Genomic DNA, 18,938 nt, shown 5'->3' on the forward strand with positions numbered 1-18,938 from the left:
TTTAAGATGTTCAAAAAGCTAATAGTACCTCAAAAATTGAACATATAACAATTCATAGTGAAGTCAATGGATATATTTTTAAAAGGACAGTAATTGGTACATAGTTATTACCACGTGAATGTTTCACTCCAAAATCTCAAATTTATCATCATGGCTCTCACCCCCCATTCTATGAGCACATCCTGCTTACCAGTTTTAGGAGCAATAGTATCCAAATACAGAAGACTCATTATTTGTTTGGGGAATTTTTAAAGATGGCCTGAAGGATCTGGTTTAGTCTTTTTTCCTAACCTCTTCTTCCCAGAGCTACCAAGTGCATTATTTGAAGAGACATTTGAAGGTGTATTATTTGGGGGGGGGGAAGGAAGGGGAGTAACAAAAGGAACAAAACCACAAAATGCCTAATTCCATTCCAACTCCTTAAGTATTATGCTCTAGTGAATGACTCACAGATCTACACAATTATATTTTGTGAAAAGGCTCTAATTGGGAGTTCAAACAATTATTGTACAGGTATGCAATCTACCTTTCAGGTTGTCAACATTATAAAACACCATTTAAACGAAGTCAAATTTAAATATGGCAAAGAATTTAATTCCTGAATTTTGCCTGTAAATTTTGCAAATCAGTAATGGTACGACTTCTAAGAATAAATCACTCTAATTGCCTGTAGAAAAACCATCTGTGTCATGTTAACCTGAAAAAAAATATGTATTTCTGTTTTGAAGTTCGACGAGATTACTAAATGTAGCAGGCTTGAATATCCCTGCAAGATAACTATTTTCAGAATAAAAATGGAAGTAATTGAATATGATACATCAGAATGATGTCCTGACCTATTGATATATTTGGCTTGTACTCATAAAATGTTTTGCATATTCTGCTTTGCTTTGCATAAAAAAATTATGGATTATGCCTTTAAATTAAAATACAATGGACAAAATGTAAACACTAGCACAAATTATGCTAGCTTATTAGAGCTTACAAATGGGATGCATGATTCTTACTCTTAATGGAATATCTGATCATAATTGCAGTATCTGTGATTTAACAGGTGAAGCATTTTGGATTGTGCAGATTGCTATTGCACTTACACTGATAGATCTGTAGGCACATGTACTGATTGTTGCTGTACTTTATATTCACATTTTTTTTTCAGACTCTTGAAATTCTATAGCCTGTAAACAACTAAAAAATGATAACACAAAGGAAAAATGCCCTTTTTTCAGTGAATTATTCTATAAAGAAGTAGATACTCAAAAGGTGCAAAAATCACTTCATTTATGTATGTGAACTTTGGAAAAGAATAAAGCCAGTTTTGTAAGTGCTCTGATTTCAGATAAAAATGTATGTATCTACATATGTGTATATATACGGAGCACATATACGTATATCTGCTCCACATATATACATATATAGTTTTAACATCCAAGCCATAATGACAGCAGCAAAAAATATATATACTGTGTCTAAATATCCTAAAAAGTTATAAATTATTGACATTAGTTACTTTAAATGCAAAATTGTATACAAAAAAGCAAAGATTTCAGAGTTCATTTAATTTATTCAATTCTACAAAACATGTCCTTATCATTGTTCCTATTTTGTTCTTTTTTTATATAAATTGATCCTCCTGAGCAGCTAACAGAAAAGGTAATGTATACTATATTTAAAAATCTACGAAATGCTTTCTTGTAAATGAGAACTTCAATTGAAAATCAGTATATCAATATTACTTCCTAAATCTTAATCATTAGGATGAGAACAGTAATCTTTGACAGTATTTGACATCAACTTGTAAAATGGTAAATTTAGGAAAAATATGTAAGACTGAAATAATAACCCCTAGACAGTCAAAAAAAAAAAAAACTTACATTCAATGATCTGTAATTTGTATAGTAGTTTAAGAGTTTCTTTAAATCCAAACAGTCAAAGATTACACGGCGAAAGAATACTATTACCAATTAGAGTATGTTTTCAGGGGCAAATGGTTCTACTATGTTAATCCCTGAGGAAAAATATAGAAAATAGTACTCTGTTGAGAAAAAAAAAAAAGTATCAGTTTTAAATAAATAAGTAAAGATAGGAAAAAAAGCCACAGGAATACAGTTTTAGTGGAATGTGTAGATTGTACATGTACATGTAGTGGTTGCATGACTTAATATTTTTAAGAGTTCAAGATTTCATTGCTCCTTCTTTTTAACCACATTTGGTAATCACTAAGGAAGACCACTAACTGACTAGATTTTGCCATGGTACAGATGATGTCCACTGGTTTTAATGGAAAGATGTATGGTCGGAGCAGTTAGAGTTACTTAAATGGGAATGCTGAAAGGAATCTAGCATATTTTTTCCTTCAGGGGAAATAAATAAATCAACAAGTTCACTTGTAGTTTTTACAAGAATGAAAATCCTGTAATGAATCCCAGACTTGATGGTGTTTTTCCTTAGCAGACAAAACAATGACTGCACCAGCTAAGTGTACATTCACTTCCTGTGACTTAAGCAATCTAAAACTTAGGTGGTTAGGCTGTGCTGCACGGCTGGAAGATGGAGGCGAAAAATACATATAGCTCCAGAAAGCAGTCCTTTGAAATGGTTATCTAGACAGCAGTAATTAATTGCTTTATTGGAGATGTCTCTCTGTTGACTAACAAGCTAGCTAGATGTCTAACCCTGGGTAAGAGAAATTCCATCTTTTCAGCCTTAACATTTGCATTCTATTCCTCTTGCAGATGAACTTTTACTATTATTTAACTGATAACGAGTTTTAGAGAATTCTGGCTTTTCCTGCCTTTAACTGTTCATTGTTTCTGCTGTACTATATGATATGACAGGCTTCATCTCCCAATGAAAGACTTTTCTTTTTTTCTTCTTTTTTTCTTTTCTTTTTTTTTCTTTTTTCTTTTTTTCTTTTTTTCAGGAGGAAGAAATTGTGGATTGGTGGAGCAAATTTTATGCTTCAACAGGAGAACATGAAAAATGCGGACAGTATATTAAAAAAGGATATGACACTTTAAAGGTATTGCTGTAGAGAAAATAAATGAATATTTGCCAACGTTTGCAGACCCAAAACCTGGTCAGAGCCGATCCCTTCATTTTTTTTAAAACGCTTTTCAAAATTTAGCTGTACATGATTTCATTTAAAGGTTTATTATTAATTCACATGGTGAAATGGAAGTTTTAAGAAGAAATCTTTGCTTCTTTTCTACTTAATACTTCTCTTAATAATTGTAGTTAAGCATTTTAGTCTAACCTTCAGTCAAATGGAATTTTACTCCTAATGTTTTGGTTGCCAATCAGGTCCTAGAACTCAACCTACAGATTGGAAAAAAGTATGAACAGACTGAGGACAGCATCTTTTACTGTCCCTTTGTTGAAAGTCGAAGCCAGATCACTTTCATGTCTCATCTAAGTACACCTAATGAAGAAAATAAAAATAAGGTTGTGAAATGCTATTTACTCTGTTTTTAACAAGGCCTAAATAAAGCCTCATAGCATGTTCTCCAAATATTGCATCGCTTCCACTCACTTAGATGTAAAAGTAAAAATAGCTTTTAATGCTTTAGGTCCTTAAGATATTCCATCAAATATACAGTACACTTTGCAGTGCCACACTGTTGGAGCTGATAGATATGATAATTTCTAAACTGTGTGTTTTCTTTTCTTTTTCCCTTTTTTTTTTCTTTAAGGTGTACGACTGTGAATTGGAGAAAGTACCTGAATTTAATAACCTAACAGATTTCTGTGATACATTTAAGCTGTACAGAGGCAAAACTGAGGACGGTGATGATCCATCAGTGGTTGGAGAATTTAAGGTAAATTTCAGGTAATGGGCAACAACAAAATGCTGGATACAGTCTTCTGTACTTGGGAGCTTATCATTTAAGTAAATCTACATGCAAGCATTTCAGCAGAGTTAAATGCAGATGCTCTTACTTGCTTAGGTATAGGCTTTTCCTTTTTTCACAGAAGGAACAGCTGCACATGGCTCATGTTAAATGTGATACATGGTAAGTTCAAAGAAATAGCATTCCTGCTAATGCAACCTCTTTGGGGACCTGTCTGTGGAACAGAACCTTTCCAGATAGTCTCTTGAACAGTCAAAGTTTCACCTGTAGACATTCTCAGCGAAGTACATTTGTAGAATGAATTTGTGAACAGTATTTTATACTGTATCTGTGACTTTTAAAGATGAAAATAATGTTAACATAGGTTTAAAAATAAAAGAAATTATGTTTTTGTTAAGGCAGATAAACATGAAGTACATTACATGTTCTTAGCAGGAGCAAACTAAGTAATACTGTTGAAATTTTTAAAAGGTTTATCAATTTCAGTCAGCTAAGGATGTAACCTTGCCTTTGCTGTCTTACCCAAAACCCACTAAAGTCAAATGACTTCCAAGTGACAACTCTTAAGTTAAAGACAGATATAATTTTCCTGTTTCTATGTAAAACTGTGTGTATGCATAGGATAAATAAGAAAAAAAATATAGATTTTTCTACATTTATCTTTATTGAGTCTTTGTATTACTTTTTAGGGATCCTTTAAAATCTACGCATTACCTGATGATCCCACTACTCCAGCTCCTCCTCGCCAGTTCCGCGAGCTACCAGACAGCGGGCCTCAGGAGTGTATTGTGCGCATTTATATTGTTCGAGCTTTGCAGCTTCAACCCCAGGATAATAATGGGCTGGTGAGACTTCTTGGTTTTGGAATGTCTGTGAGCTAACTCTGCTGTAGTATATTTTACATAAAATTAGTCTTATAACTACTTGTTAATAACATTTCTTCTTATTTTAAATAGTGTGATCCTTACATAAAAATATCCCTAAGTAAAAAAGTAATTGAAGACAGAGATAATTACGTGCCTAATACGCTCAACCCAATTTTTGGCAGGTAACAAATTTTATTTTCCATTTCTGCATTTTAGAATGTTTCATGTTTTCTGAGAATGTCGTGTACCATTATCTTAAATATCCAATGCTGTATTCACAGTTTTATACTGACAATTGTGACTGAAGTTATGTAAGGTATTTCCTTTTGAAATCAATGTACAGTGTAGGTGTTTGGCTAGTCTATATTTTTTGTATTACACGTGTACACTGCACAAATGCAAACAACATATCTTAAAACTGCCTTGTGTTATATACATATAAGAATAATGAAATGTGCTTAGAAAATATGGAAAACGTTTTGGCTCTGAAACGTACTTTGGTGTCACAATGAATAACCAGCTCTTCCAAGTTCTTCTATAATGAATCTGGAAGTCTACGTTAAAAAGTCAGACTAGAAATTAAATCAAAAGAGGATACTGAGAATAATTTTCCACTAGAATACTCAAAGGTAATGGATTCTGCAGCAGTGACAAACATCAGGCTGAATACTTTGAAAGTAGATTCAGAGAATTAATTTAAGGAAATTCTCCAGCCTTTTTTGTAAAGGGCAGCAAGATGACTAATCTCTTCTAGTCAGACACTGAACATTTGGACCATGTTTATTAAAGCTCCAGCTGTGTATTGTGATTTAAAAATTTAGAAATTCTAATCATGCAAAAAATGTAGATTTTAACAGTGTGATTAACAAGAGCCACACTAGCTTCTTTCCAAGTCTCATTTCAAGCTGCTGCACAGAAAACCGTAAGTAATGCATTCTGTAGAAAGGAATGTTGAAATATCCATAGCAGTACAAAACAGAATTATTAACAATTACAAATATGAAGTAGAATATCAGTGGTAACTGCTACTAGAATTATCAGCACTAGAAGCATCCATTTAGTATCTTATAAAGGACATGTATCAAAAATAAACTTTCTGAGTGATAGTGTTAACTGGATACTTTTATATTTAGAATGTATGAACTCAGCTGCTTCTTACCTCAAGAAAAAGATCTGAAAATCTCAGTCTATGACTATGACACATTGACTCGTGATGAAAAAGTGGGAGAAACCACAATTGATCTTGAGAACAGATTTCTTTCTCGTTATGGATCTCACTGTGGCATCCCGCAGCAGTACTGCATGTAAGTCATACAGTCTGTTGAAAAGTCATATCTGTACATCTAGTCTCCACTGTCTGTAACAAATCTGGACTTCCTTCATCTTAATTGTATAGTTAAAACAATTGTATGGTGTCTGATGCTTTGCTGTTGAGCTCACTGTATCATCTGAATTCCAAGTTAAGCTTTAAAGTCTTCAAAAGAGCCTTGACTGAAAACCATGACATAAAACATTTTAGTATTCTTTTCATATGGTAATGTGTGTTTTTTCTATGCAGAGAACACACACTTAACACAGTTTTCTGAGCTATTCATGATAATTAATATGAAAGTATCTGTTAATATGTTATTTTAATATGTAAAGAAAAAGCATTGTCTTGAAAGGTAATTGAGCTGATACAAAATCATGTCATTGTATCATATTCAAGCAGCCAATCTAAGCAGATATGTTGCTGTCCTTTCTGAATTGTTTTAAAACTAATAAATAACTTTAAGATAATTCATAAATGCCCTGAATGTTGAATAATTTTAAGGTATGTTTCTGTTGTTCTCCTAAAAGTTCTGGTGTGAATACCTGGCGTGATCAACTGAAACCAACCCAGTTATTGCAAAACATAGCCAGGTTTAAAGGTTATGCTCCTCCTGTCATCTCTGAAAATGGTAGAAGAATTAACTACGGGGGACAAGACTATGCTCTGGAGGAAGTTGGTGAGTTTGTTTACTTACGTTTCCCTCTTGAATTCACATTGACACAAATATAAAACTTCTCAGCTATTTTGACTTTAATGTATGCAGTTTTGTGCTCAATTTTAACTTTTTATAAAAAATTCAAATGCAAATTCTGAATCACGAGCCCCTGTTCTATTCCATTTATTTTGTTTCAGAAGCTAACAAAGTACTGCATCAGCATCTTGGTCCAGGTGAAGAGCGGCTAGCCCTTCATATCCTCAGAACCCAGGGTTTGGTACCTGAGCACGTGGAGACGAGGACCTTATATAGCACCTTCCAGCCCAACATCCCTCAGGTACTATGAATTGTTTTTACTTCTGTTTCTTGAATACAGAAATAGAGCATTCCTGTAGCAAGCAGAAAAGTCAAAATAAATAAGTGTGCTTATATTTGAAATGGAGCACAAAATCTGCAGTGGTTCCATTACTTCAGTCTAGTTAAGGGGTACTATAGGCCATCAGTTGCAAACAACCAGACACGTGAATCACACTGCACTTAATACTGTCTTTGAGAGAGCAGAAACTGGGACCTACAGAATGCAAACTATACAGGCACCTAACTTGCATTGAATTCACCAGGAGGTAATGTCCCTACCATCTTCTGAATTCTTGGTGTTGTTCATTTGAGAAAGTTTGCATAATGTGAGGGATTGGGCTTACCACTATCTGAAGCCTGTACAAGTTCTGACACTGTTAACATGAGTGAGCTAGAAATTAGTACTAATCAATAGGCATTTCCACAGAATTACCATGACAAACGTGTATGCAGCAAACAATCCCTCATTCATCTTCTCTACTAATACAGGGAAAGCTCCAGATGTGGGTTGATGTTTTCCCCAAAAGCTTAGGGCCTCCAGGCCCTCCCTTCAACATCACTCCCCGAAAAGCCAAGAAGTGAGTATCTGTATATATCGCACGTCATCTGGCAGCCATGACAGAGGCAATTCAATTCTCTTTCCCCAAACATCTACTCTCCTAGGTATGTTTTACGTGTGATTGTCTGGAACACCAAAGATGTCCTTCTGGATGAAAAGAGCATCACAGGGGAAGAAATGAGTGACATTTATGTGAAAGGGTAGGAGCACCCTGTCATTTAACACTTGCAGATAAATGATGTTCAGAATATACTGGAGCTGCCAAGAACATGGATACCAAAGATGATTTCGTTCAGCCAAGTCAGTGCACCCTTCACTCTGAAGTAGTGCAAACCTCAGATAAGTACAGAAGTATCATGAGATATAGCATGATCAGTTAATGTGTTGTGAAAGATCTCAAAAATTCAGCCTTACAAAAAAATAAAATCTAGAGGTGAGAAGCAACAGACAAGCTAGTGTGTTAGTTTCAGTGCTACATATCTTGGAATCTTGTTACATTTCCTAGTCTTAAGGAAAAAAAAAAATACACAGCAAGATACTACTAGGCTATTGATCACAGAATCGTCTAGGTTGGAAGAGACCTCCAAGATCATCCAGTCCAACCTCTGACCTACTACTAACAAGTCCTCCACTAAACCATATCACTAAGCTCAACATCTAAACGTCTCTTACAGACCTCCAGGGATGGTGACTCAACCACTTCCCTGGGCAGCCTATTCCAATGCCTATCTAATTCTTCCTAAAAAATTAAAAAAACTCACCACAGTTGGAGTACTAGTCTTAGCAGATCAAAAGTTCAGTTCAGATTTTTGTATTTGCAGCGCTAAGTTTGAACCAAAGAGAAAGCATGGGAAAGTCTCCATCCATGTGTCTGTGGAAGCCTCTAGCCATCCATGAGCAACTCCTATGGCTTGTTTGCAACCACTCAAAACCATGGTTGCAATACAAATAAGTACCAATGTGGTTCCACTACAAACAGTAAACGTGTCTGTCTCTACTTTCAGCTGGATGCCTGGTAATGAGGAAAATAAGCAGAAAACAGATGTTCACTATCGATCATTGGATGGTGAAGGGAACTTTAACTGGAGATTTGTTTTTCCTTTTGACTATCTCCCAGCGGAGCAACTCTGTATAGTTTCCAAAAAGGTAGGTATTTCTAAAGATTTTAATACTTTGAATACATACCATAATTAGTCTGTTAATTTTGTCTGTTGTACATATAGAGGCAGCTTGGTTCAGTTCTGCATAATTTTCTCAAGCTGCTATTGCAAGCAGGTTCAGTTTTTCCTTTGAGCAAGGAACAACAGCAGTCTCCTCTTAGCAAGGTCAAGAGATGCTTAATTTTCCCCACTCCCACCCCAGAGTTCACAACTACTAACAGACCACAGAACTGAATTTTCAGATGTAATTTTAAAAAGTTACTTGTGTTTTGTTTTTTAAAATAGGAACATTTTTGGAGTCTTGACAAGACAGAATTCAGAATCCCACCTAAACTGATCATCCAGATATGGGATAATGACAAGTTCTCCTTGGATGACTATCTGGGTAAGATTTTAAGAATTATCATCATCTCAAAGTAGGGTATTAAAACGATTTTAAATTACTGCATTAAAGTCTATATTTTCAAAGTTAGCTACTGAGCATGCAAGCACACTCCTGCCTTCACACAGTACAGTGTTTGTAACTTGTGCTCGTGAATGAATGAGTGGATATTCACTCACTAAAAGCCTACCTGGAGGTAAACCAATATACTTTGTATTCATGTAAGTCTTATCACAAAATGCGAATGGCAAGATAATCATAGAATTATTAAGGTTGGGAAAGACCTTCAAGATCATCTGGTCCCCCTACTACCAATGTCACCCACTAAACCATGTCCCTAAGCACCAAGTCCAACCTTTAAATGTGTATGAAATTTCATAAAGTGTACGAAAACTTACTTCAAACGAGAGTACTTCAATTCTAAGTAAGGGTACTGACATAATGCTGTAAATTAGGTTAAACAATCTCTTTCATGCTATTATTAATTCAGATTCGTACAGTATCCTTGCTGAGGCAGGCCTTTACTTACGTTCAGTGAAAAGCATTGATTGAGAGTATTTGTTTGAGACTTCTTAACACCAGAGGATATTTTTTCTCAGATGGTATCTTTATTTAACTATGTAACACACAGGAAAACAGAAGTCTTTCAATAAGACATGTCATTCAAGAAGACTTGCAATAAATTTTGTACTTAGTCACTTTTGACCAATCTGAAGTTTTGCTCTAAAAATGACAAATACTGACTTTCAAAGTTAAATATCCTAGCTTACACAAAAAATGACTTTATAGAGATACTGCCCTGCAGAAAATTCTCCACCCTGTGTTAAGGTAGATAAATCTTTAGATTACATGCAAACCGTATAGCCCTCAAAAACTGGAAACAAATCATCAATTTATAACCATCATTAAAGTTAGCTAAATAATATGTTTAACTATCAGAAATTACATGAGCATTATATTGCTGTACGTGGTTATTTTCTCTTTAGGTACATGGGGGAAAACACTATTAAATATCAAGTCATGTTGCATTAAAAAGGAGGAGGGGGGCAGCTTGCTGAGTCCATTATATCAACACCAATGCTTTCAATACTAACAAGACAGGTGTAAACACAGCCTCTTACCTGCCTCACAACATGCTTAGATAAATAAGAATGTAACACATTTGTTCATCACTTTTCCTCTAGAACATGCTAGGAGATAAGAAAGGTTTATTTTGAAACACTATGCTTTTGGCTGGTAGCATTACACAATGCCAACTTTTTAATGTCTCTGTCTTGTAGGTTTTGTGGAACTTGATTTACATAGAACAATCATTCCAGCAAAAGTTCCAGAGAAATGCAATATAGACATGATTCCAGAATACAAGGCAGACAGTTTTCAGAAGGCTCCCAAGACTGCTTCTCTCTTTGAACAGAAATCTATGAAAGGGTGGTGGCCATGTTATGTTGAAAAGGATGGCTCACGCATTTTAGCGGTATGATTACTACTTCTTTAAAAATTACTTTGCTTTTCAAGTAACCAAGAAAGACTGTAAAGAGACCCTTGCTTAGCTGTTATCTCTCAGTAGACAGAGGAGGAGTAAATACTTCGTCCCATGCACAAATTCAGGAAGTTTGCTCCATCAACAATTAAACTATGAGTTAAATACTTTAATTCATTTATTTTGTCTTTAACTTTGTTTATCTAGAAGGACTGTGGCACCGTGTTGAGTCTAGTTATCTCACCAAATCAACAATTATTATTATAGTTATTATTTGAATGAATTTAGCATGTTATTGCTTAGGAGAAACATGAGACATCTTAAATGAATTAAAGAATAAAGAAAAAAACTTTAAATCCAAAGCTTTTTTTTTTAAAAAAATACATATATTTAATATATATAATTATATGTGTGTATATTATATACTATAAATATATAATATATATTATAATTATATATAATGTGTGTGTGTGTATATATATATATATATATATAAAATTTATATACTGAAAAGACAGACTGGCTTCTTGATTATCAGAAGACCCAAAGCAATTTAACCTGACTTTTTTATTGCCAAGGATCTAATCTATCTGGAGGAAAAAAAAAACAATCCAACAGCAATATAAAAATGAGACTCTTAGTCATTAGGGAAAGATGCAGTCCTTGCATTGTTCTTGAAAGAAAAACAGAACTTTGTTTTGCCAAATTGGAAAAAGCAATACGTAGCCTAAAACTGAACTGCTAGTAAATTAGCACACCGTTTTATGTACTGTATCTTTTTTCTTATTTGTCATTCTCTACCACTGTATTGTGACACTGCCACAGTGCAGAAACAAGTATACTTTGAAATGGAAACACACACATGCACACAAAAGCAGCTTGTACAAGACTGTGCTGTTTAAGTATCAAACAAGTATTCTTCCTGCTGTTTCAGTAAGATGTTTGTTTCATGCCACATATTTTCTGAAGGGTAAAGTTGAAATGACATTGGAAGTTGTTAATGAAAAAGAAGCTGAGGAAAGGCCAGCAGGTAAAGGAAGAGATGAACCCAACATGAACCCCAAACTAGATCTACCAAAGTAAGATGTTTTTCTCTTACTAGCCTGAGAAATATGCATCTAGCAACTGTGATGTTCTTGACAAGATCTGCATGCAGCAAGTGACCTATTAGATCTGAACTATCCTTTGCAAAACTGTGCTTATAAAAGCCATCTGTGTTTCCTTCTTCAAATGTAAGGATGAAAACGCAAGGTGGTTTCACTATAATGGCATGCATTTACTGAAATTGCTATCTTAGGCTAAAAAACTATCTATGTTTTTTTCAACTCTAAAACCAGAGTGTTTGCTGTGTTAGTCTGTCACACTTAACTATTCCCTGTATTTATAGTACGATTAATATTTTTTTCTTTCAAAATGCAGCCGACCAGACACTTCCTTCCTTTGGTTTACAAATCCCTGCAAGACAATGAAATTTATTGTGTGGCGCAGGTTTAAATGGCTCTTCATAGGCCTTATCATCTTGCTGATTATACTCTTGTTTGTAGCAGTGCTCCTCTATTCATTGCCGGTAAGAATTTTTTCAGTGTTACTGTTGTTCAGCTATAGTGTGAGGCTAGCTTTTGTAAGTGTCATCAACAACATACACCCTTTCCTCAGACAAGAGATTCTAATCAGTTCAATTCTAGCAGGGAGATAGGGGTTATATCCTTATACCTGTAAACAGTTCCAATGGATTTTTAATGAGAAAGAACTATGTTAAAACTAAAGATGAAGCAAATGAGTGCTTTAGAGGTGTTAGTAATGTACATAATTAAAAATTGTGTCTGGATTTCATTCTATTTTACTCTGAAATATCTTACTTTACTATCTTTACCATATTTTAACTGAAATTAGCATACCCTGAACACATTCTGATGCGGTTTAGGATAAATGTCTTTTAGAAAACTACACTGAAATATTTCATATAAATCTTTTCACTTCTGTTGTTTCCTCCCTTCTCACTCCCACAGAACTACTTGTCAATGAAGATTGTAAAACCAATTTAAAAGAAGAGTTTTTTCACCTCATCTTCTTAAATAGCAGTGAGGTTTTGCCTCAGGCTGTGGACCAAATTCAGCATGCTTATTGTCTGCTACTATTTTGAACTGGAAAATAGATGAGAAGAAAGAATTTAACCAAGGTTAGCCAAGGTTCAAGGGGTCATGACTGGTGTTTTAAAAAAACACACAAACAAACAAGACCTTGTGTGTATATTTCTTGACTTCAGTAGTATCTACACATGGTAAGGTTCTATCTTCCATTGCTTTTAAACTTTCTTTTTTTTAATAAAAATCACTCAGGAGACTGCCTGCTCTTGCTATCTCTATTTTTTTATGGATACTTTTATGGACACTTTTGAGAATTCCTGTGTATTGGGTACACCTTGAAACTTTGCATTTTAAATTAATAAAAAACAAACCCTACTTATAATTACAGATGCCTAAGAAACCTCACAGTGCATGAATAATGGGTCAGATGTTTTCAGAAAAGATTCCAGCATCATTCTGCTTTAAATTCTTAGTTATTGCACTGTAGACTTAACAACACTGTACGTATCTTGACAACTGCATGCACACAGAAATAAATACATTAATATACTGTTTACTTACTGTAATGTAAAAATGGTTAAATAAAGTTATCCACAAGTAAAATGCAAGTTTCCAGATTTCATTTCTTTTGCAAAACCGCAATGCATTAGGTATTGTATAGTGTCAATCAGAGGAAATAAGCCTATTAATCTGGAGTTTATGGTATTTTATTATTGTCTTCACAGTGAAGAATAAGGAAATACTTCTGCACAAAATTCTAATGAATTTACTCATTAACAAGGAAATTAATAAAGAAATGAAACTTCTTGAATAATTCCATTATACTCCTTGGATTTAGAGATGATCTTGAATCAGAATATAAAAGGATATACAACCTAGTTCAACCCTGGTTTGAAACATGATCTGAATGCACAGTATTTTATTTAGACTCCTCCTCCTAGTTACCATAGAATATAAAATAATCTGCACTAAATTCAGGGTTATAGTCTGGAATTCCACCTTGATTTTATGAAGGACCAAAGTAGAAGCATTCTCCAGTGCTTTAAATGTAAAAAATCTGCAGCAGAACCTGAAATCAACATTTTGTATGATAGTCACATTCTTAACTGCATTAAGATTCCTGCTGTCTTTAAAAGGATGGCAGTAACAACTGCAAGAATTAGTCTTGAAAAAAAATCTGTTGTGTATTTAATGGCACACAATGCTTTTTACAGCACTGTGAACTAACCATGCACTTGTCAGGCAAAATAAAAAAAAAATGTTACTGATTTAATTCTGTAGAATAAGCTATAGTAAAGGTATTACATAAATGTGAAGTCCTTTTGGCAAGAGGGGAGGCAGAAGTAGCAGTCATCCTGTCAAAAAGATAATAACACCCTTATTTTTTGGTTAAGACACTGTCAAGCATCTTGACCTATGAATGAGAGCTCAGAGCTGGAACTAATCACTATACAGACAGATTGTCCCTTCACTAATGATGAAATAGCACTCCAGAAATAACCAGTAATTGTGTCACCTAATGTTTGATCATCCACTATTAAAATCTGTCCCAGTCAATGCCATAAATATGACAGAAGGTAAAAATCATAGCAGCCTTATTTTCATTCTATAACAAGAAAGTGTGTTACTTGTAATGGTTGTCATTAGGCCAGCATTTAACTTTAAGGAGGTATTTAAGAACAGCATTCCTCAGAAACCAATTATGAAGCAGAGTAGAGATCTGAGCAAGCGTCTTCACCTAGCATTTGAAGGAGGGGCAGGTATTGCCCCTTCTGAGTTCACTGTCTTCCAGATGCCTCTTTGTGTAAACATGCATAGGCATGATAGTTTCACTACAATTATGCAAATGATACTTAAAAACATAACTGAAAAGTTTGAGAAGCTAGTCTGCCTCCCAGCTTGTCCCCATAACAAACAAAAGAATACACATGTTCACACGCAAGAAAGTGTGACACACGCAAGTAGTGTGACTAGAAAGCCTCACTTAGGCCATGTTGCTCCAGTTACCAGCAACTGAGGGAAACACCCTCTGAGGATACAGAAAAAAGGGCAGGGTATAGATGTACCTAACACTCTTCCTTACAATAGGAAACAAATAAACCCTAGGAATTCCTCTTCCTGGGAGGTTGCTTTGCCTCAATTAATAATAACCTGTCAAATATAAATGTCCATGATTTTTTGACTACTCTATAAAAATACAAGATTTTTGTGTTACTATCTTCAGTACTACAACTAGGCGTACATCTCTAGTTGATCTTTGCCCTCAGTCTGTGTTTTGGCACATGAGAGTCACAAGTCGAACGCTTTTCTGATCAAATTTTCCCTCAAGGCCTGGAACAGATCTATGCCACTCTTTCCACAAGCTGTGTCCTTCAAGTTTACAGCCTTTTAAAGCAGTTTGGGAAGTACAGCCACACAATCAAAAAAGTCAAATCTACCCTTCATCCATGACAGAGAAGATCAGGTCACAACAGATGCTCAATATTCAGTTCCTTCCTTAGTAGTCGGGAGAACAAAGTGAAATAAACTCTGTTTTTCACTTCAGCAATTCCACAGGCACCGTCATCCAAAATATTTTGGGCTGTGAGCTGATGTGCTCAGTTCAAGAGCACTCCTGTCACAATTCCTTAGTGCACAGACTCTACGTTCCACAGAGATGATTATCTGGGTCCAAAGTGACTTCTGTTTTGGAAAAAATCTATTTGATGAGGCTGCCTTCTCTGCACCTGAGTGTCCTTAAAACATGAGATGATAGCTGGCTGAAACAGCCTGGGAAAGGCTAAAGCTAGACAGGAAGCACTTTTAACAAAAATGGCTAAATAAAAGCACTATCTCACTTGCCAGCAATACATCAGAGTCCTGGCTCTGACACTGTGTTATGTTCAAGAAGCAGCAGCTGCACTCTTTGATACATTCAGCTTTCCAAGAAGCATGCTATTTCTTATCAGATGCCCTTCAAATGATGGTAAATGCTTCCTATATTCACCCCAAACCCTGACTACTGAAATGGACTGTAAGAAGGTTAACAGCTGCTGTCACGTACTTTACAACTGCACAGATTATACAAGAAAGAATCATTGAGAAAAAATCTGCACCTAAACCAGCTCGGGGTAAGATAAAGGAGTAAACTCACGAACACCCACAATGTCCTTGCATTTCTTCGAACAACCACAAGATGACATCCCAAGTCTCATGTGTTCACAAAGGCTTTCCAGTTTCATTCCTATCCTGAATACAGTTCACATATGAACAGTAACATTATTTAATAATTAAGGGAAAACACAATCCCATCAAAGTCCATTGCTGCAAAGTGTATTTAGCAAGCACAGTTGCAAATGCATTTGGGACTTACCAATTCTACAAATATATATAATTTATATTACATATATATATTATTATATATATTAATATATATAATATAATATATAGAATATATATTTATATATAATATATATTGGATATATGTAATATATAATATATTGATATTATTTAATATATAAATAATAAATATATATAATTATATAATATATATATACAAATAGAAAGGGATTGAAAGAGAAAGGCTGGTCCCCATTGACTGTGAAAGTTTCATTCTGCAGCTGCAGCTGTGAAAGTTTCCACTCTGTGCCACTAGATGCCTAAGTATCTACTAGCAACTTGAAAGCAGAACCAAACAGTGAGATTGTAGCACTCATTGCTGAATCTTGCATATGCTATCTCAGCTAGAAAATAATACTCAGGGCTTTACACTTGTGTAAAGTTGTGCATGAAGAAAGCTGTCATGTATATAGACAGGCAACTGAATTAGAAAGTAAATTCTCCAAAGAAGGAAAAATATAAAGTTCTCTAAAAATAAATATATTAAAAAAAAGAGGGAACATAGACACTATGTCCACTGAGTCCAACAGCACTCTGACCACAAATCTACCCTTCAAAAACGTTTGTCTCTTTTGTAAGCTTTTGCTATGGCCAACAGATGAAATCCATTGACAAGTGCAAGATGAACAGAGATGGGAAAACGCATACTTTCTTGAAGCCACCAGAAAGCTCTGAATACACTACAGTTGCTTATGAAAGACTCCAAGGCAGTTGTATTACTTTCCCAGCCCTAACAGGTGCCACAACTAGCAGCAAAAAGCACTGGGGCACTCAGAGCACTGCTGGAGGTAACACAGATGCCCTGAACACAGCACTGGGACCACCAGCCAGCTCAAAGGGATCTATAAGTGCCAGCACAGAGGAGTGGGGCATTCACTGACTTCCTTTAGGGGTGTTACTTCATCATCAGTGAGGGACAATGAGCCTATAGCATCTTCCCCCTCATAGCTCAGAGCTGCAGCAAGGTGCCAGCTTCCATTCAGGACCCACAGACCAAGCCACCTCTCCTCCATTCTTTCCTGCATCAGTGCTGCTACCACAATAGTGGTGCTGGAGGGTGTCCCCACCAACACCCCACCAGTAAGGGCACACTCAGCCAGGTAACAGGTTCAGGCTTAAACCTTTCAGGCAGAGAAGTGAACCGAACCTGTACAGACCTCCCTTCTGACTGTACTGCTTCAAGCACAAGCCTTCACAGATACCGAATCTTTTGGCCATGACTAAGCTTAAGTGTCATGCTTCTCGGCTGTAAGAAGACACAGACACTTCCATAAAGGAAGAGATGCAGAACTAGTAGTGCCTGGGGAGTTTATATTAACCTTAAGTGCAACTGCTCTTAGGCGGTAATGAAACAATTATAGATTTGCACCTAAACTCCTCTCAGTAGTACCTCTTTAAACAGCTATGCCCTCTAATCAGATCTGCCAGTGAGAGCAGATGAAACAATGCAGATGAGCAATATGAAACAGAAATTAAAGAAACAAAGCTGTAGCCATCATCAGACAAGGAGCAATGAATAAATCAATATCATGCTGTTACAATGTTGTTCTATCCAACATAATTAGCTCATGTTCACACTTCATATTTGATTTTGTCACAGGTCTCAAAAAAAGTCACATTGAAAAGGAACAAAGATTCAAATGTTGACAATGAGAATAACCAATTAGGCCTCCTGTACAAGAAAAGATTAAGAGGTCAGCCCTAGCCTGAAAAGTGACAAAGTAACAAGAAAATACATCTACAGTAAGCTACAGAAAGGTAGAGAACATAGAAATCTGATGCTTTTATTCAGGGAATGTATTAAAACCATGTAAAACCATGCATGTGCACACATGAAAACTCCTTTCCCCTCAAAACCTTCAACTGAAAAGGCAAAAAAAAATTACAAAACATTAGAGGAGACATTTTAGTGCAGATTTTAACTGTTGGAACAAACCATCAGACCATATAACTCGATAAGAACAAAAAGCTGCAATACCTCCCTACATTTACATATTTGGACAACACTACAAAACAAACAAGCTCTTACACTTCACTGCATCCCATGCTTACTGGCAGGAATCTCCAGGAAGGCATTCAACTCAGGCTGCGCTGCACAACTGGGAGCAGCAGGATACACTCACAGCTGTGAGAGACGTTCTTCCTTGCAGAATTCCCAAGCTTTCCTGCCTTTAGTGTATATTCCTTCTTGCTACTCAGGTTATCAGATCAAATACCATGAAAACACAATTAATTAAATTCTCTAAAGACCATGGATCAGCTTCAGAGTCACCATTCTAGTGGAGTACACCTCACAGTACACTGGCAGCATTACTATTTATTCCTATTCACTACCATGCCCTCAACCAACAAAATCAGAACACCACCAACTTCTTCCTACACCCTTTTTGATTCTTTTTAGTGTGTGACTATCCTCTTATTTGCTTCAAACCATAGTACTATAGTGTATTGACACAAATCATGGAGGGTATGGGCTACAGAATAGTATCTTAAGCTGATTTAGACATCAAACAAGATATTCTCAAACTAAGTCCTCAGTTAGCATTCCCCTTGCCCCAAAGCTCTGTTTCAGGACTGCTGGCAGACTCAGTGGACAAGAATACGTCTGCCACATAGGAATGACCTTCAGAAGAATTTATTTACTCATAGGAGGACAAATATCACAGGAAAACAAAAATAAAATTAAACAGCAAAAAAGTACTGAGCCACCAGTCCACACATACTAGAAATGAGGACAGACCTTGCAAATATGTCAACTAAGCAATCGAGATACAGAATCCTTTAAGACACTCAACAGCTACTCTAAGTGTAAAAGACAGATAAAAATGTATGCTAACACAATGAAAGCTCC

The 18,938-nt window shown here is 35.6% G+C and overlaps 1 protein-coding gene and 1 long non-coding RNA gene across 13 annotated transcripts in view; one reads left to right on the top strand and one right to left on the bottom strand.

Annotated features, from left to right (window-relative positions):
• Nucleotides 1-13,312, top strand: part of MYOF (myoferlin) — a gene marked incomplete at its 5' end in the record, with an annotated part of 70,807 nt that extends 57,495 nt beyond the window's left edge. For 9 of the 12 annotated variants that reach the window (XM_080598658.1, XM_080598662.1, XM_080598664.1 and 6 more), the window contains 16 exons: nt 1,642-1,653; nt 2,924-3,022; nt 3,693-3,818; nt 4,541-4,696; nt 4,808-4,899; nt 5,851-6,021; nt 6,557-6,705; nt 6,882-7,021; nt 7,531-7,619; nt 7,705-7,800; nt 8,605-8,746; nt 9,046-9,145; nt 10,423-10,616; nt 11,592-11,701; nt 12,042-12,189; nt 12,632-13,312. In XM_080598658.1, the coding sequence (XP_080454784.1) occupies nt 1,642-1,653; nt 2,924-3,022; nt 3,693-3,818; nt 4,541-4,696; nt 4,808-4,899; nt 5,851-6,021; nt 6,557-6,705; nt 6,882-7,021; nt 7,531-7,619; nt 7,705-7,800; nt 8,605-8,746; nt 9,046-9,145; nt 10,423-10,616; nt 11,592-11,701; nt 12,042-12,189; nt 12,632-12,667 (1,860 nt within the window). In that variant the 3' untranslated portion in view covers nt 12,668-13,312. The remainder of the gene's footprint in view (nt 1-1,641; nt 1,654-2,923; nt 3,023-3,692; nt 3,819-4,540; nt 4,697-4,807; nt 4,900-5,850; nt 6,022-6,556; nt 6,706-6,881; nt 7,022-7,530; nt 7,620-7,704; nt 7,801-8,604; nt 8,747-9,045; nt 9,146-10,422; nt 10,617-11,591; nt 11,702-12,041; nt 12,190-12,631) is intronic. The other 3 variants (XM_080598663.1, XM_080598659.1, XM_080598660.1) reach the window with 1 other exon arrangement.
• The window catches only part of LOC308197706, a 57,821-nt gene that overhangs the window by 3,836 nt on the left and 35,047 nt on the right, over nt 1-18,938 (bottom strand). The window lies entirely within an intron of this gene.

The sequence above is a fragment of the Anser brachyrhynchus genome, assembly GCF_964034855.1.
Source record: "Anser brachyrhynchus genome assembly, chromosome: 6".
Taxonomy (NCBI): Eukaryota; Metazoa; Chordata; class Aves; order Anseriformes; family Anatidae; genus Anser; species Anser brachyrhynchus.